The sequence below is a fragment of the Elgaria multicarinata genome, chromosome 10, assembly GCF_023053635.1.
Source record: "Elgaria multicarinata webbii isolate HBS135686 ecotype San Diego chromosome 10, rElgMul1.1.pri, whole genome shotgun sequence".
Taxonomy (NCBI): domain Eukaryota; kingdom Metazoa; phylum Chordata; class Lepidosauria; order Squamata; family Anguidae; genus Elgaria; species Elgaria multicarinata.
In genome coordinates, this window is record NC_086180.1 from 23,184,647 (window position 1) to 23,211,563 (window position 26,917).

A 26,917-nucleotide genomic window follows, 5' to 3' on the forward strand; every position below is an offset into this window, starting at 1 on the left:
CTTGGAGGAGTTCGTTGTCAGGATTTCACTAGCAACCATTATTTGCTTATGGTGTTGTTGTGTTTAAGAGGTTAATTGCTATCCATTGTTTTGTTGCTGTGTTCCTCAATTACCCTTGCTTGTTGATGTGGATGAATGGCTCCATGCAAATAATTAAAATGTAACATAATATAATATATACCCTAATGGATGCCTTTCAGTCTTTTTTTGGCAATGCTTCGTATCATTCTTTTCCTGCGTTTGAGCAATGAAGTCATACCAGTTGGTACCCAGAAGGACAATCATCTCATTTGTATTCGAAATTGCCTGCCTCTTTGCTGTGCATTAATAGCAAATATGTCAGAAGCAGTGGAGGCTGGTGGGTCTGAATTTGGTGGGGATGAGAATCCATTCTGGGTTTCAGTTAGAACCAGCCAGAACTCTAAAGGAGCAATCCAAGGTGCCAAACACTATTCCCAAACAAAGGGCATAGCTAGACAGGGCGATGTCATGGGAATCACCCCAGGATTGTCCCTGTGTGTTCACATGATGCACAGGGGATCCTGGGATCAGGGAGGGATGATCCCTCCCTTGTGGGCACAACATCCTCTTCCTCCTGGGACATCGCGTGCCACGTGTAGACAGAGGGGGAGATCTCACAATAACCATATTGCAAGATCCTCCCCCGTCCGTCGCACTAGACCTGGTAGATCTAGCCATGACCTAAGTTCCGTTCCTTGGATAGCTCCTTTAGAGTTCTGACTAGTTTTGACTGAAAGCCAGAATGGATTCACTGCCCCACCAAAATGGGAGCCACCAGCCTCCACTGGTCAGAGGAGATAAATTTTGCCTTAGAGGTTCAGGATACAACAGTTCCAGCCTTGGGATTCTTGCTATACAGCAGGGGTGCTGAATCTCTTTCAGCCCGAGGGCTGAATTCCATTCTGGAGACACTCTCGGTGGCTGCATTCCTGTGGTGGGCGGGCTCATCAAAGGAAAAATACCAGCATATTTGAGCTTAAAGCTCTTACTGCCGAGTTCTTACTACTAAGTCTTGGGAGAGGCATTTCAACCTCTAAGAATAGGGGGAAACTGCACTAAATCCAAGAAACCATCAAACGATTGGTGGCTGAAAGTGGGAGGGGCCAATAGAAGGGGGGCTGAAAGTGGGAGGGGCCTCCTTCTAGGGAAAAAAGTGAGGAGAATTGAAATTGAAATGTGTCTAATTAAACTTCATTACTTTCAGCACACGAATCGTGTTATGTATAACTTAGCATTCATATTGAATGTTGTGGTATGTTTACAAAAGTTAAAAGTATGAATGCCTTAGCTTTTATTCGAGAAATGTTTCGAATATACAATATGTTAGAAATCACCAAAAACAATAGAGTCTTGTGGCACCTTAAAGACTTAAGGAATTTACCAGAAGGTGTATTTTTCCACTTTGGAAACTAGGAAAAGTCCTAAAATAATTCATTAAAATTACCAACATTGTAGTAAATAAGAGTGTATTATTACCTGGGCTAAATAAGAGCAACTAGACCCCCTCCCCCAAATACTGCCATACAGAAATAGGAGAAATATTTAAGGGGAAAACTCTGAATATAGGCCTGCCTAACATGTAACTAATCTGATTAGAATGCAATCCTATGCATATTTAGACAGGAAAAAGTCCTACAAGTCCCAGCATTCCCCTGCCAGCATGGCTGGCTGGGAATGGTATGACTTTTCCTGTCCTGATGACATGACGTACCACAATTAAGCAAAGGCAGAGGTTTCCAAAGTAATCTCACCCATGCAGGTGGAGAAGTGGGGTGGGGGCAGCCCGCTTGCATGGCTGCCTATATGTTTCCCAGCTCAATTCAAGGTGCTGGTTTTAACCTATAAAGCCTTACACAGCTTGGGGCCACAATACCTGACGAAAATGCCTCTCCTGACATGAACCTACCCGTATACTACACTCAACATCTAAAGTCCTCATCCAGGTGCCTACCCCGAGGGAAGCTTGGAGAATGGCAACAAGGGAGAGGCCTTTTTGGTGGTGGCCTCTCAATTATGGAATGATCTCCCTGATAAGGCTCGTTTGGCACCAACGTTGCTATCTTTTTGATGCCAGCTCAAGACTTTTCTTTTGTCCCAGGCATTTAACAGCATATGCTGAGTTTTTTAACTGACCCCAGAATAGTTATTTTTTAAAATGGATATTGTCTGTTTTTGTTTGTATTTTATGCTTTTTATGGTTTTAAATTTTGTATATTGCTTTTTAATGTTCACTGTTTTAAACTTTTGTAAACCGCCCAGAGAGCTTCGGCTATGGGGCGGTATATAGATGATGATGATGATGAACCAAAGGCGGGAACACAGCTGTAGTATGGAAGGAAAGACTTGGTGTCACGCAATGCCATATTAGCAGGATTCTGATTGCCAGCCCCATGTCAATGGGAGAGATAGGAGGAGTGAATGTGGCACAGTACATCACAGCATTTTATTTATTTATTGCGTACAAAATCTGTATAACGCTCCATGTCGGAAACCGATTCCAGAGCAGTACAGCAGTAAAAGATACAAAGATTAAAACACCATTAAAATTATACTTTTTAAGAAAACAGAATGCAATAAACAAAACATGGCTTTTAGTCAAGGGATGCTTCCTGGAATAGAGCTGTTTTCAGAAGCAACACAGTGTTGACACCTGGCTGACCTCCAGGGGCAGGGAGTTCCAAAGAAAGAGAACCACCGCCATTTTATTAAAAGAAAGAAAGAAAATTGGTACCATATCAAATATTTTCATGTCATGATGGGCTTTGGAACAAAACTTGTTTGCTGCCTCATCCAAAACTGAATGGGACATGAGTCCCTGAAACACTCAAACCATTCTCCTTCTCTCAGAGTGTGCCAGAGGTCTTGGGACAGGGAAAGGGTCAGTGGTGAGTGTGAATAATGGTTTGCCATATAGGTTGTCCATTGTTGCATGCCATTCAAATTAAATAAATGTTTCATGCAATTCATTTAATGATTTCCAAATTACGATGACCTGGGAATGATGAACAATATGCAGGAAACTTATGAGAGTTTCTGGTTAAACCTAACTGTTTCTCTTTTCCCTCCACTTAGTACTGATGGCTTTTGTTTTGCCATGGTAGAAGATGAAGACTCTGGAGGACAGACCTTCACTACTGGCTGTTTAGCATTTGAAGGTTCTGACTTTCAGTGCCGGGTAAGACTATTTTCTGAACTATATTTGTCCATTCTGTTGTTGTATTTGAGAGTCAGCCTAGGTATAATCCGCAATGGAGATATGCTATTCTGCTTTCTTCCTTTAAGGCACATCTACCATGTTCAAAGACCAAGCTGTGAATATCTTTGTAGTCTTGCCCAGTGACCCATCAACACAGAGAAACACAAAATCTGTATTATTGTTGCGTTCAGGAAATGATGCATATCACAAGAAAATGATTGGATCAGAGTACAAGAGCAGAAACAGATTTTATTTATTTATTATATTTCTATACTGCCCAATAGCCAAAGCCCTCTGTTCTAGCAGTGATCCTCAGAATATTCTAGCGGTGATCCTTACAATCTTACACCCTCATACATGAAAGTAAGCCCCATTGCAAACGCATAGAAAACTAGCAGAGTGAGGGTTAGGTTATTACAGTGGTCATCCACACAAGCTTTCTGTATGAAGGGATTTTTCAGTGGGAGGGAGATATTCATTACAAGTTCAATCGCAGCTTTTAAAGCTCAGCTAAAAACCTTTCTCTTTCCTAAAGCTTTTAAAACTTGATGTTGTTTGGACTTTATACTGTTAGTTTTACCCTACCCTGTGCCTGTTTGCATTTTCTTCCCCTCCTTATTGTTTTACCATGATTTAATTAGAATGTAAGCCTAAGCGGCAGGGTCTTGCTATTTACTGTTTTACTGTTTTACTCTGTACAGCACCATGTACATTGATGGTGCTATATAAATAAATAATAATAATAATAATTCATTCATGAGCTTCTCCTACTTATATTCTGAAGGGATACAGTTCCAGAAGGACAGTGCAATTTGCTTTCTCTAAATATTGAAATTTAAGATTACCCCACCCCCCCCCCAAAGAAACAAATTTAAATTTTGCCACCTATCCAAAAGAGAAAGGGATAATAACGATAATAATAACAACAACAACAACAACAACAACAATAATAATAATCTTGAATGGTAAGGCTATATTTAGATGAAAATAAGCATCTTGAATTGCCTAATCTATATCAGGGCTGGCCCTACCATTAGGCAGAGTGCAGTGGTTGTCTCAGGTGGTAGATGTTGAGAAGCAGCAGCAGCAAGATGTCGAAGGAGAGAGCTGTGTGCCATCCAGCCTACCTTGCACCCCCTAAGCTAGCTTGCTGCCTTCAGGTACAATGTAGGAAGCTGTCCCATTGCAAGTGTTAAAGATGGGTGGATTCCTTTAGGGTGGATTCCTGCATTGAGCAGGGGGTTGGACTCGATGGCCTTGTAGGCCCCTTCCAACTCTGCTGTTCTATGATTCTATGATTCAACTACTGGTCCAGTTGTCTTATGGACAGAAGGCACCTTCTTGTTCTTCACGTCAGGCATTTAAATGTTTGGATTGAACTTTTTTGCGCATGCATGCTTTTTCCACGCCTGAAAGCTTCCAACATTTCTAATGCAATTTGGATGTCTGCACCTAGCTGCTTAGGAAAGAGCTACTCATAACCATATCTATTGCAGGATACTCCGTCATCTCAACCAAGAAGATTAATTGCATGCTGCACAGATCATGATTTCTGTAACAAAGATCTTCATCCTACTCTGCCACCACTGGAAGAGCGAGGTAACAGAAGAGGCAAATCTCAGTTTCCTATCTGCATATTGTTTTACTTAAAAAAAAAAAAAAACACTGCTAATAAGATCTTATGGTGCCAATGATGATGTCGCAATGAAAGCCAAAGTATTTTTAAGATGGTTTCCCAACGATAAACAGTTTGGTAAAGAAAATTTATCTTTGTTATATATCCTTAAAAACACAGAACTTAGATACTTTACTATTGTGTGTGTGTGTGTGTGTGTGTGTGTGTGTGTGTGTGTGTGGTGTTATTCAGTGAGCTGACTGGTTAATGGGCTTGAATTTGAAATTTTCTGAATGTAATCTGTTTTCTGTTTCTGACTGAAACTAGTTTCCCAAGGTTAGACATTTCCCCGCTCCCTTGAAAATATTCAGTGTGAAAATTCATTTTTTAAGAAATCTTGTTTGGTACCGTTGTTGTTTTTCCTTGCTGCTGATTAAGCACTATTCCTCCTATTTGCCCACTTCCAGTGTAGTTTCTTCCTGGCCCCGTTACATGAAAGGTCCTACCCATTTCATCATATAGTGAAATGGGTCAATGTCACAATGCTCCATAAATCAAATAGATTTGGCTATATGATGACACAGGTGAGGGCTAAGTAAATTAATAAATAGTCTGTTTCTTAAGGAATGCTGGTTGGGGGGCGGGAGGAAACAGCATAAAAAGGAGGCTTTTAGTACAACTGCAAATGTTAACAAAAATGTGAATGGTTTTCGTTCATCTCTAGATAAACCAAAGAACCTCCAGTTGACAACCCTTAAAATCTCCTTTTCACCATTTCCTTTCTTTAGAAAACTGTGTTTCAAAAGACAGTTTCCTAACACAACTGTCTTTCACCTGGCACGTATGAAAAGAGAATATGTTTTGCCTCTGATTCAGGAGGCTTTTGACCCAGGGTTGCATCTCAGGGGACTCTGGGGTCTGAGGCGGTCCTCCAGCTGTAGGTCAGAGGTGGCTGAAGTACAAATTAACCCAAGTGCAGAGGTGATGCCTGCGAAAGTAGAGATATTGTTCTCTGAAACTTCTTTTCCATGCCTAGAGTTTGCTAGAAAGGGAAATGCTCATTTTCTGAATGCGAAAGGAATGAAGAAGTCGGATAGACGTAGTTATATCAGAGTGACGAGTTAAATCTCAACCAGAGATGATGAGGACAGGAAAAGCCTTAGTTTTCAGAACTGAAGATAAAAAGCGCAGCTACATTCACGGTTCCAAATATCCTCCTCACCCAGCGAATAAAATAAAATGTCCTGATGAGAACAAGACGACCCTGTGCTGGTCAGGCAGTCTGCTGATTAAGAAAGCAGGAAAAATAATCAGATCCGAATATAACGTTTCTATTTTAAAACAATAAAAAAGTATTACTGGAAATCTCAGCGAAAGGGCAGACTGCAGGCTGATGAGAGGAGAAATCCGTCTTTACTGATTTAACGCCCTCATAAGCAGAAGTGTTGGTGCCACCGTGTCTGGCTCCCTGCCTGTATAGTTGGTGATTGAATGAGTTGGGCGTTGATGGTTGGGAAAAGGATGGAGTTTGATATGTGTGCAGCCCACAGTCATCCTTCCCTCTGGTTGTTGCTGCAGTAAACCTGAACACCATCAACCTGGCGGAAGAAGAAGAAAACAAGCCACAATCTACCTGGACCTTCTCCCTGCTGAAATGAAAAAGGGGACTGCACAAGAGCGATTCCCATTCATTTCTGTGGGTCTTGCTCATGAGAACTTCCCAGTGGAGTCTCATCTTGGGCAGGAATATTCCATCCTTTTGAAATTCCAATTTGAAGAAAGTTCAGTTCAACTTTTGCTAAATTAGCATCACGCTAATTTGGCAAAAGTCACTTTGCCTATTACTTTGCCAAAAGGGTTGTGAATGTTGTTGCAGGCATTCTCCTTTTCATTCCTCCCGTGTTCATTTTGCGTTGTGAATCCACTGAAGGGCAATTTCTACATGCACTGTGACAAACTGGCATACAAAACATTACACTTCACCGATCCATTCTGAAATGCCACCAGTAAGCCACATGTTGTTATGGGAATTCCTTCCTACGTCCATTATTTCATGAACCGTTCTTTTTCCCTTTATTGAAAGCAACAGTGACACTTGTCCGTGAGCCTCTGAAATTACACTACTCTGTCATTCCTAAATGCTGAATGCTTGTCTGCCAATTGCTGGACAGTATTAACCACTGCCATTCACTCAGAGCCTAAGAACGAGCATTAATAATCCACTGGGTTTTTATTTTGTACTGCCAACATTTTCAAGTAAAATTCAAGGGGTGTGCCAAGATATTCGGTCCTTTTCCTTCTCTGGCACTCTACTGTTTTCCGTACCTCTGCTTTGCATGAATAGAAATGTGAACGGCAAATCTGTGGGTGGGGCAGAAAATCCACAGAATGTTTGGCATGTGGACACCCTCCCTGCAATCAATAGCAAATAAATTTAACACTTTCATTAAATTTAGTGATTTGTAAAGAGTATTTATGTAACTCTGAATGAAGTCTCTATCTTGTCCACAGTGAGCTCTGTATCCTTCTCATCACTGCAAATTTATTTATTTATTTATTTATTTAAGTATTTTTATGCCGCCATTCAGCCAAAAAAGGCTCTCATGGCGGCTTACAAAAGTATTTCTTGACAGTCCCTGCCCACAGGCTTACAATCTAAAAGACATGACACAAAAGGAAAGGGGATTGGGAGGGAGGAGGAGGAGGGGGAAAAGGAAAGCAAATTCAGGCACTACAATCTTAGTTGGAAAGTTCAGCAGTTACAGGGGACAGCAGGAGGGAGGGGGCTCTCAGCTGGAGCTGGACCCAGGCATGGTGGAGAAATGCCTGGCTGCTGCTTCCTCCCTCATGGTGGCCTCTGCAGTGACAGTTGGTAGCAGGAGGGAGGGGGCTCTCAGCTGGAGCTGGACCCAGGCACGGTGGAGAAATGCCTGGCTGCTGCTTCCTCCCTCACTGGTGGCCTCTGCAGAGACAGTTGGTAGCAGGAGGGAGGGGGCTCTCAGCTGGAGCTGGACCCAGGCACGGTGGACAGGTGCCTGGCTGCTGCTTCCTCCCTCATGGTGGCCTCTGCAGTGACAGTTGGTAGCAGGAGGGAGGGGGCTCCCAGCTGGAGCTGGACCCAGGCACGGTGGAGAAATGCCTGGCTGCTGCTTCCTCCCTCACTGGTGGCCTCTGCAGAGACAGTTGGTAGCAGGAGGGAGGGGGTTCTCAGCTGGAGCTGGACCCAGGCACGGTGGAGAAATGCCTGGCTGCTGCTTCCTCCCTCACTGGTGGCCTCTGCAGAGACAGTTGGTATCAGCAGGGAGGGGGCTCTCAGCTGGAGCTGGACCCAGGCACGGTGGAGAAATGCCTGGCTGCTGCTTCCTCCCTCACTGGTGGCCTCTGCAGAGACAGTTGGTATCAGCAGGGAGGGGGCTCTCAGCTGGAGCTGGACCCAGGCAAGGTGGAGAAATGCCTGGCTGCTGCTTCCTCCCTCACTGGTGGCCTCTGCAGAGACAGTTGGTAGCAGGAGGGAGGGGGCTCTCTCTCTCTCAAATTGCCATTCTTATCCGTTTTGGGGAAGCTATCATTGGGCACAGTCCACCAAGATTCTGTGTAATCCTATTGAAATGAATGGGGGCTGCACAGGAACAGCTCCCATTCATTTTAGTGGTGCATGCGGATGGTAACCTTCTTGTGGATTACAACCACTGTGTTTTCTATTAGAATTTTAAAACTGAAAATATGCACTAGTATAGTCTCTCTCTCTCTAAGCTCTATCCGACAAGTGTTTTATTGCACGCTCGTTACTGGGCACTCATGGACTTTGCTCAGGTCCCTCAAATGACGTCGTCTGCCTCCCGGGAACCTTCTGCCCCTTCTGGCCTTCCTTGCGTGACAAAAAAACCCCTCATGAAGTCCGATGTTTTTTTAAACTCCGAATCACTGCTCTCTCTTGCTGTGTGCAGGAGAAGCAGCGCCATTAGACCAGTGGACTCAATGGGCTTTATACTCGTTCTGTACTTCCTCTTTTGACAAGAGGAAGTAACTGAGGAACGAAAACACGGGCGGAGAAGCGACGGTAGGGAGCATGTTAACCCCCGGTGTGATGGAGTTCTCTCTCACACACTCTTTCTCTCACATATACACACGCACACAGACACACAAATGCATGTGTTTGAGGTTTTTCATACACATTTATGTTCTTCATGTACTAAGCACAAAATGTTTTTTCGTTGAGAAATGCCATTTTTTTCAAAGCTAGCACTACCCTGGATACCTTGTGTAGCCTAATATATCCAAGATCAGTACTGAACCCAGTAATAGTAGCACTCTACATTTTGTCTGTTTTCAGAAATTAAACAAAGGAAGCCCAAATCTGCTGCTCCATGTGTCTTATTGACTCATGATCTTTGAAACTGGAGATGCATTGCTGAGCACAAATCACGCAATTATGAAGAGCATAATGCTCTTTCCTCTCTCACATGCATAAGGGCCTCATCATTCTGAAGGCAGAAAACCTGCAACATATTTAAAATATGGCATGTAGTGCGTGGTAGAGAGAATAATTAGCCGAAATATAGGTCTGATTAACTATGAGATTGGAGCATTTGTTCCCTGTCTGTTTTGCCCCCAGTAGCAGCCTCTCCCTTCATAGGGACAAGCAATCTCCCTGGTGGATTCTCGGTTTCCATTGCCCCTCACTTGGAGTGATGGCTCAGGTACAAATCTGCTGGTCTAGTGAGAATAGAGCACTGTAGTGTTTTCCCAATTGCCAGTGTCTCCTTACAAAAGGGATTTCAAAAGCAACAGCGGTGTCTTGAATGTTTATGCCACTAATGCGCTAGTAGCAGGTAATGTTAGGTTAAAACATTGAACCTGATGCAAACAGGAGATACATTGTTTGTCCGTCTCTCACATTAGAAGCAGGCTAGGAGGAAATGTTATTCTGGGGCCAAAACAGAAGAAGAAACCAGAGCTTGGAAATAAAAGTGCATACTAGAAAGCTAAGAGTCCCCCAGGAACCCCCTTGTCGCATCGCTCTCGTAAACTTGAAATGCAATAGCCCTATTCCAGGAGAGATCAATAAGAATAGAGTTCTCACAGCTTATGGCCTGCCCTTCTTTATCTTCTAGTATGACCCAGAACTCCTCCCGATCCGAGGTAACCGAATGTATTTTGGATGCGTCTGAACATCACAAATATAGAAAGTCACAGTTGTAGTGGAGATCCCAAATTATTGCGAAGTCTTACCCACATAAATGGGGGCTGCAAATTGGGACGGCAGGGGCGGGGAGGTGGAATTGAAAGCTCTCCTGTTTGGAAACGTTTGAGCCATTACAAGCTGAGCTCCAGAGTTACGGCTGTTGATAGTTTGTATTATTGCCTTAGCGTTGCTTTTATGTTTTTAATCACGCTTGTAAAACCACCTCAGGAACTTGGAGACACAGGGCATAAACTGCATGAATAAGATAAATACAGTTATTTTCAATCCGCTGAAGTGTTTTGTTTTTAATTCGAGGTTTTGCAGAGGGAAATATTCACCACAAAGCCTTGCTGATCTCAGTGACTGTCTGTAGTATACTCCTGGTGCTTATCATCATATTCTGTTACTTCAGGTAAGTCTGAAAGGCTCATGATTTTTCCATTGACCATCCTTTTTGGCCACCTGTGTTTTGGACTGTAAATGTAAAAAGAACTGTTAAAACATATGAACTGCAAAGGTAAAATGAGTGATTTGGGGCATATATTTTTTTAAAATAAATAAATAAATGCATTTTGTATTTTAGTAATTTTGTGATGGCACGAATGTTAATTTGGGGGGGAAAGAGCTATATTTTCATAGCATCTTCAGCAATGGCCTTTCCAAGGGGAAGTAATGTATGTGAATGAAAATGGACCCGGACTGGGAATGCCGCTTCTGGTTCTTGTGTTGGTGATGTGTCCCAGGTAGAAGAACATAAATCGCTTTGGGGACCCCAACCCTCCGGCAAAACACCAGTGACAAACTGTGAGAAAAGACACAGAAACAAAGGTAGTCAGTACCATTAGTTTCATGATTGTCCATCACCTGTACCAGTTATAGAAGCTGCAGCCAAATGCTCTAGCAGCTGTTAAACCAGCAAATGTCCAGAGGAGACTGAGGCTTTTGTATATTCAGTAATAAAAAAGCTTTTGGTATAACGTGTTGTGTTAAGGGCTTCCATGTTCACTCAAACTCCAAAATGCCAGGAAATTACAGCTGGTAAGGCCTATACCTTTAACAGACATGTTATTTAGCCACTTTGCATGTGGTAGGGTATCGTATGCTGTGGTTAGTTCCAGCTTCACCACTACCTTGTTGCTGGATGGCTGTCAGTGGCAAAGGGGTGAACCCAAGTCCCAGATTTGTCTGTTCACTGAACTAGACACATGGCATCTTTGCAAATGAAGCTATCATGCAAATAAAATTACAATTCCACATTGCAAGTACCCAACTAGTAACCAATATCATTCATCTGGAATGAAAGGCTATGTTCACAGAACATGCCAACCCACACTCAATGGTTGAGTATGAGTTGTTGAACCTTGGTTTGTTGTTGAACCCTGGGTTATCGTGTTGTTTGAATGCAGCACATTTTCCATAGGTTGGCTTGTTAACCATGCAGTGTGGCTTGTTAGCCATCCTGAACAACCCAACAACAAAGCATGCGGTCATGGGGTTTTCAAGGTGACTTGTTTGAGAAAAATAAGCCACACTGAATGATTAACAAGCCACCCTGTGGAAAATGTGCTGTATTCAAACACCACGATAACCCACGGTTCAAAAACAACACACAGTTGAACAACAATCCACAATCAAGTACTGAGTGTGGGTTGCCATGTTGTGTGAACTCAGTCATAGAGCTGAAATGGTCAAAGGCGATTATATGGGGGTGGGGGGGTAGCAAGGCATCCTCAGACTGCTTTTCGTCTACTGCTTGTTCCTCCAGAACTTCTGTAGAAGGAGGGTTTTCAGAAGAGGTCTCTCCAGGGTCTTGGTTGGGTTGGATCCTGACAGTGATGCATTAAGGTGCAGGTTAAGTTACTGTATGAATGCATGTTTGTTTGTTTTCTTAATTCCTTTGATACTACATATCTCATTGAAATGAATGGAACCGAGCACACGTTTTCAGAGACAAAAGTTGTACTTTGTTACTGAGGTTGCTTAAAATAGATGTGAAACTTAAATGCTTTAGAGGATTTAATATGCAACACTACTGTGGGAAATTAAACAGACCCAAATAGTAATTTTTGCCTGATGTCTCAGACCACCCAGTGGTAGAGTCACCCATGTTTATTTTCATATAAAACTGCAGGTATAAAAGGCAAGAAAGCAGACCTCGTTACAGCATTGGGCTTGAACAAGACGAGACTTACATTCCACCGGGGGAATCCTTGAAAGACCTTATTGAACAGTCTCAGAGCTCAGGAAGTGGTTCTGGGCTCCCTCTGCTGGTAAGAAAGAAGTGCTAAGAAATAATAATATTGGCATAGAACTTCACTACTGCAGCATTAAAACAAAACTATAATTACATTTGAATGCAGAAATAATGGCAACAGACATTGATTCAGCATAAGGTATTGTTTTCCAAATGTTTTATTTCTTTTAAAAATGTAGCACATAATCTTATAGGCTTTAGGTGAGACAGATGGCTGATATAACAAAATATGTAAAATATCCTGAGATTGGTCTCTGTAACAGAGACATGGAAAGGTGTCAGTATAACACCAAATTTTTAAGAAGGCAACCAAAGGAGGAACCAGGAAATTAAAGATCAATTAGCTTGCTGTCTGTTCTGGGTAAATTTGCGGAAAGCATTATTGAAGATAAAATTGTCAAGCACATAAAATTGTCAAGCACTTCTTGCCGAAGAACAATCAATATGTCTTCTGCAAAGGTAAGGCCTCTCATTAACCTTTTAGTGTCCTTTGAGAATGGATGGGGTGATAGTGTAGACAATATTACTTGGATTTTCAAAGACTCCTGAGAAACCTTAGCAGTCATACAATAAGAGTAGAAGTCCTTTTATGGATCAGTAACTGATTACAGAACGGAAGGAAGAGAGTACGAATAAAATTTCCATTCTCACATTAATATAAACACTGGGTTCCCCAGAGATCTGTATTGGGACCAGTACCTTTTAACTTCTTCACAAATGATATGGAGTTAGAAATGAGCAGAGAGGTGGCCAGGGATCTTCCTAAACTGAATGAGTGAGCGTAAAAATGGCAAATGTAGTTTAATGTGGGAAAAGTGATGCTCTTCGGGACAAAAAAGAAATCCTAACTCCACATACAAACTGAGGGGCCTGTGCTGGCAGTGACTGACCAGGCAAAGGGTCTTGGCGCTGTGTTGGATAGCTCAGTGAAAACATTGACTCAGGCTCAATTCAGACAACACATTAGTCAACGCAGTGTGAAAACACGACTCAACAGTTGAGTTTTTAGGAGGTACTCACCACACAACATGTTCTAACTCCACTGTTGTGTGACTATGGACCACCATGGAGTTGAGTAAAATCCATTACGATGTTTGATTGACAGTTCCTCTGCCCTCTCTCCTCCCCCAGTCCTCCTGATGGTATCCGATCAGCCATTGCTGGAAAAAAAAACCCCAATCCCAGGAACTCTCCTAGAGGGGCACTTGCTCCTTTCGCCGCTCTTGTCAGGGAACCCCTGTAGCCAGTGGGAAAAGTCAACTCAACGCAACGGAAAACTCCACAGAGCCCACCACACAAGATGCAACACAATGGTTGTGCAGGAACTCTCCTCTGCACAGCACGGATATTCTGTGTGGAGGGTTTTCCAAAAAAATTCCACCATTGCATGGAGTTTTCCCTCCAAACAACACATTTCTCAATGGTGGTGTAAAAACTCCACCATGGAGTTCTAAAACCACTGTTGAGAAATGTGTTGTCTGAACTGAGCCTCCATATGCATCTGCTGTGAAAAAGGCAAATTCCAAGTTGGGGATCAGTAGGAAAGGAATTAAAAAATAAAACTGCCTTAAGCCTTCATGCAAATCCATGGTGGGACCATCACACCGGGAATACTGCATTCAGTTCTGGTCACTGCATCTAAAAAGTGTATTGTAAAGCCAGAGAAGATGTAGAAAAGGGCAGCCAAAATGAACAAGAGGCTGGAGCAGTAGGGAATCTTACAATATTCAGTGCTGTTGTTTTTTAAAGTGAGTAAATTGACATGATAGAGGTGTATGCAAACAAGTTAAATGTTCTAAAATTATGCATGGTGTGGAAAAAACGGATAAGGAGAAGTTTCTCTCTTATAACCCTGGAATCTGGGGTCATCTCAGGAAGCTGCATTGTGGAAGATTTACGGCAGACATAAGGAAGTTCTTCTTCACCCAGCACTTAGTTACACTGTGTAAATCACTATCACAAGGTGTGGAATTTGCTGCCAACCTGGGATTAGCCATATTCATGAAGAATATGAAGATTATCAATGGCTACTAATTATGATGGCCTATAGTATCAGAGGCTCTCATTCTATGTGGAACATAACTGGGAAAGCTACATGTTCTGCTTATAGCTTTCCCATAGGCATTTCATTTGCCTATGGTCTGATCTAGTAGGGATCCTCTTATATTCTTAGCCTATATATCAAATCCTGAAACTCTCTATACTGGCAACTTCCAGTCCTTGGAGGTGGTTCCTATCCATGAGGAGCTATAAATACTGTTGTGTTGCAGGTAATAGTTACAGCGCCATCATCGTGTCTTTGACAGGTGCAAAGAACTATAGCAAAGCAGATTCAGATGGTGAAGCAGATTGGTAAAGGTCGGTACGGAGAGGTTTGGATGGGGAAGTGGCGAGGAGAAAAGGTGGCCGTCAAAGTATTCTTCACGACAGAAGAAGCCAGTTGGTTCCGAGAGACAGAAATCTATCAGACTGTTCTGATGAGGCATGAGAATATTTTGGGTGAGTCCTGCAATATTTTGGGGTCTCCCAAACTTTATTTCTGTATTTTGCAACTAATCATGGATTGCTTTGGAGTTTTAAGCAAATTTTCCAGACGTCGAGGATGTGAATGGTTTTGGCCCAGTTATGACAACCCAGTTTCTCCTTAGGTTTGGCTGCTGTTTAGCTCCTTCACAAACAAGCATAGAAACTCTCCTCCAAATTGCAGTTTAAAGCTTACAGCAGCATTTTCCAATCCAGCTTGTTGGACTACAAGTCAGTTATCGCCATTGGCTGTGTTGTTGGGGTTGTTGTTGTTGTTATTATTATTATTTATTGCATTTTTATACCTCCCAACAGCCGAAGCTCCCTGGGCGGTTCACAAAAACCAAAACCATTCAGAGTATAAAACAAATAGTATAAAAACATGAGATCAAAATACACATTAAAAACTGATTAAAAACATACCATACATGATTAAAACATCTTTAAAACATTAAAACATCTTTAAAACATTCTAAACACATTTTAAACACTATAGTCTCAACACATCTGGAGGATGCCTGGTTGGGGAATGCTACCTTACATCGTGATTTAAGTAGTCCTTCCTTGGCGTGGATGTGATTTGGAGCACTGCAATTGCAGGAATTACACACACAACAGAAAGGAAGGAATCCTAAATTTGTTTTGCTCACAGTCCTCCTTTTGGATCAAGAACCTTGACACATGTTGCTCAGATATGCATACGTGGTTAGACATGTATAGATGAGGACATGTGATAACCGTAGGGTGTGGAAGCTTGTTGGATGCCCTGTGTGTGCATGGAGCTTCTGAGTTTGAGTGAATATCTTTAACGTGGAATGCAAGGGAAATGGAATGTACAGTTTCTTAAAAATATGCATGATGTTAGAACATCCCTATCTTCATTCCCCTTTCTAGGATTCATTGCTGCAGACATTAAAGGCACAGGGTCTTGGACACAGCTGTATCTTATCACAGACTACCACGAGAATGGGTCCCTATATGACTACTTGAAATCCACAACCTTGGATACCAAAGCCATGCTAAAGCTGGCATACTCATCAGTCAGCGGGTTGTGCCACCTTCACACGGAGATCTTCAGCACTCAAGGCAAACCTGCTATTGCCCACCGGGATCTCAAAAGTAAAAACATTCTGGTGAAAAAAAATGGAACCTGCTGTATAGCAGACCTGGGTTTGGCAGTTAAATTTATTAGGTGAGTAAAATATGGGACTTCTCCAGGTTTGTGAGCATGAAAACAAATAGGTTTGGGATTTGGCCTGGAGTTGGGTGCTGGGTGGATGGTTGTGATAAAAAGGGGAATTGAAATCTTTGGCTAGACAAGCCAAATTTGGGGTAAAGTTTATACAGCTCTAGCCGAGGACTTCTTGCATAGTGGCTGAAAAATCCACACAGAATTTGACTTAATATGACTGTTAGTGCCTCATTTGTTTTATTTATTTACAATATTTATATACTGCCTATCTGAAGATTTCAGAGCAGTGAGCAAATAGGATAAAAGGATTTTTTGGAAAAAAAGAATAAAATTTAATGCCTTCCATCATGTGCCCATGGAGGGAGCAGCTACCCTTTTTTAAAAAATTATTATTATTATTATTATTATTAACAACGCTACGTCGTACAATTGCACCAATAGTGCATTCATTAGGACAGAAGCATTCAGTGGGTTGCTGATTGAAGTTTCATTGCCTCTTTAAATCTTTTCTGTATAAAAGAAAGAAAAACTTTGTGACCATGTGTCTTATAGGTAAGCTCCTTTGCCCTCCAAAATTGATCGAACTGACATCATTGGCTCAGCTGTGCGCCAAGCAACCATTTGCTTGTGCAGGGCTGGCTGTGGCACCGCATTGCCGCCACAGACCCCATGCTACATGGGACATGAATGGTGGGACCGCTGCTGCTCCTCTCTGGGCACACAGCAGTGGCCAGGAATTTTGTCTAGCGGTCCGATGTGCCTCTCCTTATATATGCCTGCCCAAGACTTGAGAAATGTTGGAGGAGCCCTTCTCTGCATCCCACCAGCGCAGCATATATGCTATAATGGGACAAGGGAGAGGGCTTTCTCTGTTGTGGCACCCAGATTGTGGAATGCCCTCGCCTTGGAGGCCTAACTGGCACCAACGCTGACTTTATTCCGGCGCCAAGTAAAAACATGGCTTTTTAACAAAGCCTTTTAATGGTTAAATTCACCTGGCTCGCACATTAACTGTTTTAATTGTTTTTACTGTTTTTAAATTATATACTGGTTTTAACTTGATTCATGGTTTAATTGGTTTTTAGCTGTGTATATTTATGGTTTTATATTGTACGATTTTTATCTGTACGCCGCCCTGAGATCCTAGTGATATAGGGCGGGATACAAATGTTTTAAATAAATAAATAATAAATAAATAAACGTAGGTGCCAGGCGAACCTCTCTAGGGAGCTCATTTCCACAGCTGAGGTGCCACAACAGAGAAGGCCCTCCTCCTAGTAGCCACCTGGCTCACTTCCTTTGGCAGGGGCTCACGGAAAAGGACCTCTGAGGATGATTATTATTGGAACAGTACGAAAGAATGTTCATTATTGGAACAGTACAGAAGTACAGTGGGTCCTAGACTGGCAATGATGTGTAAAATGCATTGCAGTGCCACTTAATGAATTTAAATTGCCTGTGTGCTTATCTAGCTTTGTGACCCATTGTAACTTGTGGCCAAGTAGTACAAGAGGTACTACTTTAGCCAGACTAATAACATCTGTGTATTTCTAAACGTTATGTGTGATATGAAATGATTTTGACAATCCTAATCTTGTGATTGATTAGACCATAAATGCATTTACTAAACTGAAGAATATTAAGATGCTAGGAAGCCAAAAATATAAGTTTGTGCAATATCCACTTATTTTATGAAAATAGGTGTTGGGCTTTACCTGGGATGTCACTGGTTCCCTTTCTTGCTCAGCTATAAAACTTACTATTTATTGATTTCTTTATTGAATTTCTATACCACTCCATAGCCAAAGCTATCTGGGTGGTTCACATAAAATGCAACATAAGATACAATATAAAAGTATAAAACTACAGTATAACATAAAAATAAAACCTAGCAGCAATACAGAGATTTTAAATACCGTAACAGATTTAAAACAGGAATTGAAAAATGCCTAAGAAAATAAGGTCTTCACCAGCATTGGAAAGAGCATAATGTAGGCATCTGGCAAGCTTATTTTGGGAAGTTTATTCCACAACTGGGGAACCACAACAGAAAAGCCCCTCTTCATAGTAGCCACCCAGCTCGCTTCCTTTAGCAGGGGCTCCCAGAGAAAGATCACTGAGGACAATCTTAGAGTCCAGGCAGCCATATATGGGAGAAGACGATCCTTCCAGTAACCTGGGCCCAGGCCTTTTAGGGCTTTGAATGTAAATACCAGCACCTTTAATCTGGCCTGGACTTGGACTGGCAGCCAGTGAAGCTGGGAAAGGACTGGCATAATGTGGTCTCATTGGCCAGTCCCTGTTAATGAACATGCTGCCTTGTTTTGTACCAGCTGAAGTTTCCGGACCGTTTTCAATGGCAGCCCCACTTCACTGAATATTGCTATTCAGATGAGCAAGTAGGAAGGACATTCCGATTAGACTCTTTTTCACTTGTGTAATTAGCAAGGTTTTTTACTTATGGCAGAATGTTTTCTATGCAGTGGCCTGGTTCATACAAACAACACCTCCACGTGATTTCATCTGGGTGGCAAGACCTCTGGAGGCCCCTCATACTCCCAGAGGAGATCGCATGGGGGCCAATGGATGTATGAACTGGGCCAATATGAAAAAGTAAGTAAGGCAATCAGATACATTTTTTGCCCAGTCAATGTTCAAACAGAAGTGAAAAGGCATAGGAAATGCTGGTCAGATAAAGATCGTCCCTTCTGTACTTCGAATTGCAAGGGGATTTCACTAAAAAAATAAATAAAATCTTGCAGAGCATGCCTAGTGAATTTCAGAAAATTGAAATGAAAGGGTATAGATATGCTTTTTAAATTCCTTTTGTAAAATAGAATTTAACTGTGAGACAATGTATAAGGGGAATTTAGCCTTAGACTTAAGAGTCCGTAAAGAATTTATTCTCATTGAAATACCGTTTGGACTATTTGAAGAAGGTTGCCTATGCATGGCCACAATGGGGAATGAAAGTACCTTTTTCCTTGACATTGTGCACCGGAGAGTATGAGTTGTGAGTGGCAGAGTACTGTATAAAGCAACTGTAATTAAAAAGAAAGAAAGAAAGAAAGAAAGAAAGAAAGAAAGAAACCATATACAAACATACTCCAATACATTGAAAGTATGAGTACACTGTACATAATATGAACAATTGTTCACCCAAATGTCTTTCACGTTGATAGTTAGTTTTCACAAAGAGCATTGTGAGCGCTCTGCCATGCAAATAAATAAATAAATAAAATCCCTGAATATAGATAACTAGATGTAAGGGAGAAGAATTATAGCCTGTCTTCTCCTTGAACTTCTAGTTTCTAAGTGGAGGAATGTTGAGTTTTAGTGGGGAGTATTTCATGATGTGAGCCCTCTCTTCTTGGCTGGAGTGGTACATTTAAGAAAGAGTTTTATTACTTCATGTCCTATTTGTGAGCATTACGGCTGACCTGCTTCCACTGGTTGCAGGCAGAGATTGTGGGTCCAGCAAGCCACATGATTTCTGGCTTCATAGGAACATAGAAAAAGTGGAGGGACATAGGACACTGTCTTATACGCATCAGAACATTGGTCTACCTAGCCCAGTATTGTTGATCCTGGGCCAGTTCACCTGTTTGCTGCAGCCAACCATAGCTTATTTCAACCCTGGTGGGTTGCAGTGTGTGCTGGTGGCCATTTTGGATATTCAAGTCACTGGCAGTCACAGTGGCTTTTTGTGTTGTCCAAACCCGGTGAGAGTGGGTTGTTGGCATGGACATGGGCTGTTTTAGGGCTGAATGCCATGGTTTGAATATTCAAAATGGCCACTGGCACAAGCCGCAACCCACCATGGCAAACTGATCACTGACTAGGGCCTAATCTACACCAAGCAGGATACTCCACTATGAAAGTGGTATGTAAAAGGCAGGAGCCACACTTCTGCTTTATAGCGGTACTGAAGTGCACTGACAACTGTCGGGGCCCATTGATACATACCATATACCCCTCTTGTACCGCTATATCCTACTTGGTGTGGCTCCCACCTTTTATATACCACTTTTATACCGTTCAAAGCTCTTAGTGCCAGTAACGAAGCCTTAGGCAAGGAAAAGCCAGGAAACTATCCACTGATTGGTGGTCGGGGAAAGGGGGCGGGGCATTGCAAAGGCAGCATGGCTATCTGGGAAACCCTGAAGGGCTGAATGAGAACTCATGCAGGCTGGATTTGGCCTGCAGGTCTGAGGTTTGACACCCCTGTCATAGATGGATTTAATTAGGGGGTATCTGCCCCTTTCATATCTATTTGAGTTTTTGGAGACCCAGAATATTTCACTTTTGTTTCCTCTCCTCCCCCCCCCCCCCCATTTTTCAGTGATACAAATGAGGTGGACATACCACCAAACACCAGGGTAGGAACGAAACGGTACATGCCTCCTGAGGTCTTGGATGAAAGCTTGAATCGGAATCACTTCCAGTCATATATCATGGCCGATATGTATAGCTTTGGACTCATCCTTTGGGAAATAGCAAGGAGATGTGTTTCAGGAGGTAAATGTCTTGTATATCAGTGCATGTCTCTGCATTGTTTCTATATCTTATTTTTTTATAACAAAAGCAAAAAAGAAAAGAAGAGCTATAATCATCTGTTTTAAAGAATTGGCTGCACTGAATGTATTTATCCCCATTTCCTTCTGCTGGGACAGATTTTTCCTTTTCTGTAAGTCCTCATTTACCTGCAAAGATTTATGCTCTTTTTTAATCGTCTCTTTTAAAGATGCAGTGCTTCATAATTGTAATGGGAATTTGGAGCTCATTTATTGGGCACTTCCAGAATTATAAACATTACTGCTAAAATGGGAGCACTCCTGTTGTTTATGCAGAAATACAACGGGGTTGGTTTTGTTTAAGGTACCGTGATTAACAAGGAGATTACTTAGATTTAAGTACAGAAAGACAGGCATTAGCAGGTGTTAGCTAGCATTAGGAGGACTGTGGGGAAAAACCAGTGCTGATATATATATAAAAATTAATTCCATATCAGAGAGAGATTTGGACATCTACACTACTGTTGGGCCGAATCCTTCCCCCTATTTGGGGGGACTTGATTAAGTGCCTCTTTTGCAGGGAAGGGGACAGGGTATCCACATATCTTGTTTTTATTTATTTATTTATTATTTATTATTGCATTTATATCCCGACTTTTTTCCTCCAAGGAACCCAAGGCGGCGTACATAATCCTCCTCCTCCTCTGCATTTTATCCTCACAACAACAACCCTGTGAGGTAGGCTGGGCTGAGAGTCTGTAACTGGCCCAAAGTCACCCAGTGCATTTCTATGGCTGAGTGGGGACTAGAACTCAGGATCTCCTGACTCCCACTACCAACGCTTTAGCCGCTACACCACACTGGTTTTAAGTGTAGCTGTTTGCGGAGGGTGCTCCTTCCTGTTTTTAGTTTTTAAAAAACAACAACATCACATTTGGAGGAGCCCAGCAGTTCTTAGGGAATGCCAATTGAAGATCATGTGATGTCCTATCCAATAAGCATCCAGTAAGCACTCCTGGGCTCCTGAAAATGCCATGCACTTTTTAATAGAGAGAGAGAGAGAGAGAGAGGGGAAGGAAAAAGACCCCTCAACAACTGGCTACATTTCAAAAGGCATGTGGAAAACCTGCCCCCCTCCTCAAAGAGAAAATTCTCCAAAATTCTCACCTCTTCCAGCCTCTTTCGCCTGAGTTTTCATCCCTGCCCCCTTCACGAAATGCTGAAAAAGGAATGGTCGAAATTTCCGGCACAGCACTAATCTAAAACTGTCTTCTCTAGTTTCTTATCTTTCCACTCCTCTAGATCTCCTCTGGCTGCTTGTTGTATAACTGTTTGCAACGCTTTTCTTTAGCCGTCTAAAAGTGACACTATGGAGATTTCATCTGCTAGGTTCAAGGCACTTAAACAAGGTAGTTAGGTTCTATTTTCAGCACTTAGATAACTGAGAATCAGCGTCAAACTAAACATTGTGGAGCTGTGCGTCAAACTATGCATTGTGGAGCTATGTGTGCTAAATCACTTTACCTCTGTGCAAGCATGCACAGCCCTGAGTCACATGACCAGTGGTCAAGAATGCTGGGTGTTGTGATCCAAAACGTATGGAGGTCCCTGGTTGGAGAAGGCTGCACTAGACATTGTTGTGAGAATATACACTCAAGTTAGCCTGAGTTCTCTCTTAATGTCTCATTAGAAATAGACATTGTATTTGTTTAAAAGGCACTTTGGAGTCACCTTCTGGTAGAGTTCTATGTGGAACCTGGTGCTAGAATGCATTCAGCACTCCAACCACCATATCCCAACAAGTCCGTTGAGCTTCATCCAGTACACCTCTTCCTTTCGATATTAGTTATCCTGCAGATTTCTTGAACCCACGTGGATTTTTAGTTATGCAATACTGATTCAGCTGGCAAATGGTATCTTTTCTAGGAATAGTTGAAGAATATCAGCTTCCATACTATGACCTTGTGCCGAGTGATCCCTCGTATGAAGACATGAGGGAAATAGTATGTATCAAGAGATTACGGCCTTCATTCCCAAACAGGTGGAGCAGTGATGAGGTAAGAAGGGAACGCTTTCAAAGTTGGGCAGGTGGTTTGGTGCCATGTCTGCCTAGTTTTGTCAAAATTTGAGTGGTGTGATTTAAGGAGGAAAAAGGTATGCAGCATTCTAGAATGTGGGGATTCTGCCTTCGTACCAGACAAGGTTTTCTCTTCAATCAGGTCACCAGTAAGCATTTTTGGAAAAGCCATCACAAAAAGGGGTTCCGTTTTGAAGAAGCTCAAAGAACCTGTGGCTGACCAAAAGAACATACAGAGCAAACAATGTTTGACTGAAAGCATATATGGAAAACCATTGACTAGAGGCACATTTGGGTACCTGAAGTTACCACCTTCCATAATAACGTAATGAAAGCTAAAATTAGGGGCGAGTGAAAATGCCTGTACCTGCCTTGGGGATGCTCACCCTTCAGTGCCGTCTGCTCCCTGGCCCTCACAAGCCCCTTCGGAGGCTCAGCTTGGCCCTGTGAGCGCTCAGCTGCCACCCGTCCTGGCTGCCGAAATCACACACTCACACACACACACACCAGTGGTAATGGTGGTCACCATTAATACAGTGGGGGAGCTTCCAAAAATTGCTCACTTCGCCCCAGGTGCGTCAATGGCACCCGCAGTGCTTTATCATTGCGTTAACGGCGGCCATTGACATAGTGTGGCAAAGTGCATGAGTCCTGGAGGCTACGTTAAATGTGGCTGTCGTGAACATGGGGTGTGTGTGCTCAATTTCGGCAGCCAGGGCGGGCAGCTGCCAAATCCTCGTGGGGGACCTTGTGAGCACTTCGGTGCTGGTCTGCACTCGTGCCAGACTGGGTCTATTATAGCCCTATTCAGGCATTTTCTAACCTGGTATAATCAACCTATGAGGAGAGGCAAGTGCTCCAGCCCCAACCCTCTCTGTTTCACAACCATCACCCTCTACTCATGGAGAGCGACTGGCTGAAGAACGGAGCCGCCTGTATCTGGAAGCTCTCCAGTCAGAGAAAGCCTGAATAGGACTGTATTTACTTCCTATTCTAAAATAGGTTTTGAAAGAATTCCCATAATCTCTGGCCACTGGTTATGGGGACTGATGCTGATGAGAGTTGTAGTACAAAACATCTGGAGGGCACCCGGTTGCCTACCCCTGTTCCAGGGCATGCCAACTCAGCAAAATAGTTATACATGTGTATATGCTGTTTTACAAGCCCCACTAATAGGCTGCTAGCATCTGCTAAATGTTTTCCGGGAGGGAGGGGGGGTCTCGAAAGCCCATGCATGAGTCTTCTGCCTCTCATTCCCACCTTTAGTAAATTAATTCAGGAAATTGCTTTTCAAAGCTATACTGGTATTTTCCTGTAGGGGAGGGAGGAAGTTGTCTGAACACTTTCCACTGAGAATTTATAATGAAGCCAAATTGTGTTTTGGAATCAGTAGACCAGTAATTGATGTATCGCAGACAAATCTGCCGACAGTTATGGTGATGCTATGCAGAGGTCATTAATCTTGTTAAGTGGTACAGTGTAATGCTATTATTGTAGGAGACAGCTGTGATTTGGGAATAGCAGTCTTCGCTTAAGTATTCTGCAATTAGATTTAAAAAGACTTAAATGGCAAGAGTTGTAAACAATCTTGAGTTAGTGGGGGAGGGGTTTTAAATAAAAAACGAGGAGGAAAGCATGGCATACCAAAGTAGATTAAGAAAATTTGGTAACCTGGGCATTTAATCTCTCCTCCATGCCCCCCACCCCGCCTCCCGTGAGTTTTCATGGAGTCACTTGAGTCCTACTGTTACTGACTACCCTGTAGTCTTCACAAGGCTCTAGCACAAAGTTTGCCTTAAAGGTGGGGCAATGAACACCAGGCTGCCCGAAAGGTGACTCTGCATGGCTCTTCCCATCATTGTTGTTGTTTGTTGTTTATTCGTTCAGTCGTTTCCGACTCGTCGTGACTTCATGGACCAGCCCATGCCAGAGCTTTCTGTCGGCCGTTGCCACCCCCAGCTCCCCCAAGGTCAAGTCTGTCACCTCCAGAATATCATCCATCCATCTTGCCCTTGGTCGGCCCCTCTTCCTTTTGCCTTCCACTTTCCCTAGCATCAGCCTCTTCTCCAGGGTATCCTGTCTTCTCATTATGTGGCCAAAGTACTTCAGTTTTGCCTTTAATACCATTCCCTCAAGTGAGCAGTCTGGCTTTATTTCCTAGAGTATGGAGTGGTTTGATCTTCTTGCAGTCCAAGGCACTCTCAGAATTTCCCTCCAACACCACAGTTCAAAAGCATCTATCTTCCTTCGCTCAGCCTTCCTTATGGTCCAGCTCTCGCAGCCATAGGTTACTTCGGGGAATACCATTGCTTTAACTATGCGGACCTTTGTTGTCAGTGTGGTGTCTCTGCTCTTAACTATTTTATCAAGATTTGTCATTGCTCTCCTCCCAAGAAGTAAACGTCTTCTGATTTCCTGGCTGCAGTCAGCGTCTGCAGTAATCTTTGTGCCCAGAAATACAAAGTCTGTCACTGCCTCCACATTTTTGCCAGTTACCAATCAAGCTGGTTGCCATAATCTTGGTTTTTTGAGGTTTAACTGCAACCCAGCTTTTGCACTTTGTATAGCCATTCGAGAAAGCTTCAGAAATACCTTTCTATCTCCTCCCCGGTTCAGTAGATACCACTGAAGGCGCTCTAGGCCACTGAATCCCAGTTGCTGGGGAGAAAGAGCAGCAGAGGAGTCAGTCCTTGCCCTTGAGCTTCCAATCTGGTTGACCACTGAGGATGCTGGACTAGAGAGCAGGAGTCTTCCAACGTTCTTGTGCTTATGTCTAGGCCAGGGCTCTTGAAGCTCTTTCAGCCCTGGGGCCAGTTTCCATTTTACAGATGCTCTCGAAGGGGGGGAGGGGGATGCATTCTAGTGGTGGCTGGGGCAAAGGCAAAAGGGGGAGGAGCCAAAGGCAAAAGGGGCGGGGCAAAATACCAGCATAGTTTAGCTTAAAGCTCTTACTGCCACTCACTGATCCATATGAGAGGCATTTCGATTTTTTTGGAACGGTGAAAAATCTGTAAAAGTTGGGAAGCCGCCAAACAATCGGGAAAAGGGGACGTGGCCATCTGGGGAACTACAGAGGGGCATTTTGGAATCCCAGGTGGGATGGATTTGGCCGCCAGGTCTAAAGGTTTGGACTTTCCCACTGGAAATCTTGGGACTATGGGAAAACAGAAGCACCTTGGATCGCTGCTTTTAGAGTTCTGGCTGGTGATGAATGAAACTCAGAACAGATTCACTGCTCCACTGACATCGGAGCCACCAGCCTCCTCTGTGTATACAGTCTTAACAGGAATAGGCTTTATCTTGTGTCTTTCTCATCCAGCAATATCATTACGTAAAGATCATGCTGGATTGTTTAGACACAGTCACTGTCAAATCAAAATCTGGAGGCGGAGCAAGGAGAGAAATGCCTTGGGTAGGGTGCTGGGCCATGACCCTGCATTACATGAGCTCTACAAGGGTTACATGAGGCCAAAATTAATCAGTATGACTTCCTTATTGAATACAAGCTAATTTTGTGTGTTTAAAGTAGCTTTCAAGTGCAGCCAATATTAGGCCTTGGTGTATGTGTGTGAGGGTGTGTTAATACTTTCATATTTCCCCTCTTTCTGCAGTGCCTAAGACAAATGGGCAAACTAATGACAGAATGCTGGGCTCACAACCCCGCTTCTCGGCTCACAGCCCTGCGAGTAAAGAAAACACTTGCCAAAATGTCAGAGTCACAGGACATTAAGCTTTGATTCGGCTGACAAAAGGCACCTTTATGCTAAAGCTCAGAAAAATGGACTTTCCTTCATGTTTCAAAGAGACAGGAAGAATTACAAGCCTTCACTAATAATAAAAGCCTTGAATGCGGACGTTTGGCAAAGCATCTGTCTGCTGGTGCAGAAACCTTTCCTGTGGGTGGAGGAAAGTGTGGCTCAGCCGAGGAACATTTGGTTCTTGGACTACCAAATGAGAAGACACTTCACCTCTTTTGGGAGCGACAGGAGAAACGGTATCCATAACTGCTTCAAGTTTATGCATGCTGCTTTCTATGAAAGCCCATATTAATGTTGTTGTTCTTATTGTTATTGTTATTTTATTATTATTATTATTATTTGGGTTGTTTAATTTTCATGAAAATGAATCTTTGCAAATACAAAGTACAAGAAAAGAATTGTATTGTAACACTAAAGGAAAAAAAATCAAAAGTTGCCTCTGAAGCCTAAAGCAAATTTTTTGTCATTTCTTGTTGATAGAAAAGACTGTTGCACTTCTAGACAACCATGTTGTAAAACAAAATGAGAATATAATAGAAACTGTCTTATAAGTGACCATCCATGTACATCGTTCCGAATGTT

General features: G+C 42.7%; 1 protein-coding gene across 1 annotated transcript in view; it reads left to right on the plus strand.

Annotated features, from left to right (window-relative positions):
- BMPR1B (bone morphogenetic protein receptor type 1B) overlaps positions 1–26,597 on the plus strand; it is a 129,167-nt gene extending 102,570 nt beyond the window's left edge. Inside the window, exons 4-12 of the mRNA XM_063135883.1 lie at positions 3,094–3,196; positions 4,714–4,816; positions 10,333–10,429; positions 12,149–12,287; positions 14,578–14,770; positions 15,689–15,986; positions 20,329–20,504; positions 22,427–22,557; positions 26,189–26,597. Of these exons, the coding sequence (XP_062991953.1) occupies positions 3,094–3,196; positions 4,714–4,816; positions 10,333–10,429; positions 12,149–12,287; positions 14,578–14,770; positions 15,689–15,986; positions 20,329–20,504; positions 22,427–22,557; positions 26,189–26,314 (1,366 nt within the window). The 3' untranslated portion in view covers positions 26,315–26,597. The remainder of the gene's footprint in view (positions 1–3,093; positions 3,197–4,713; positions 4,817–10,332; positions 10,430–12,148; positions 12,288–14,577; positions 14,771–15,688; positions 15,987–20,328; positions 20,505–22,426; positions 22,558–26,188) is intronic.
- Positions 26,598–26,917: the final 320 nt, after the last annotated feature.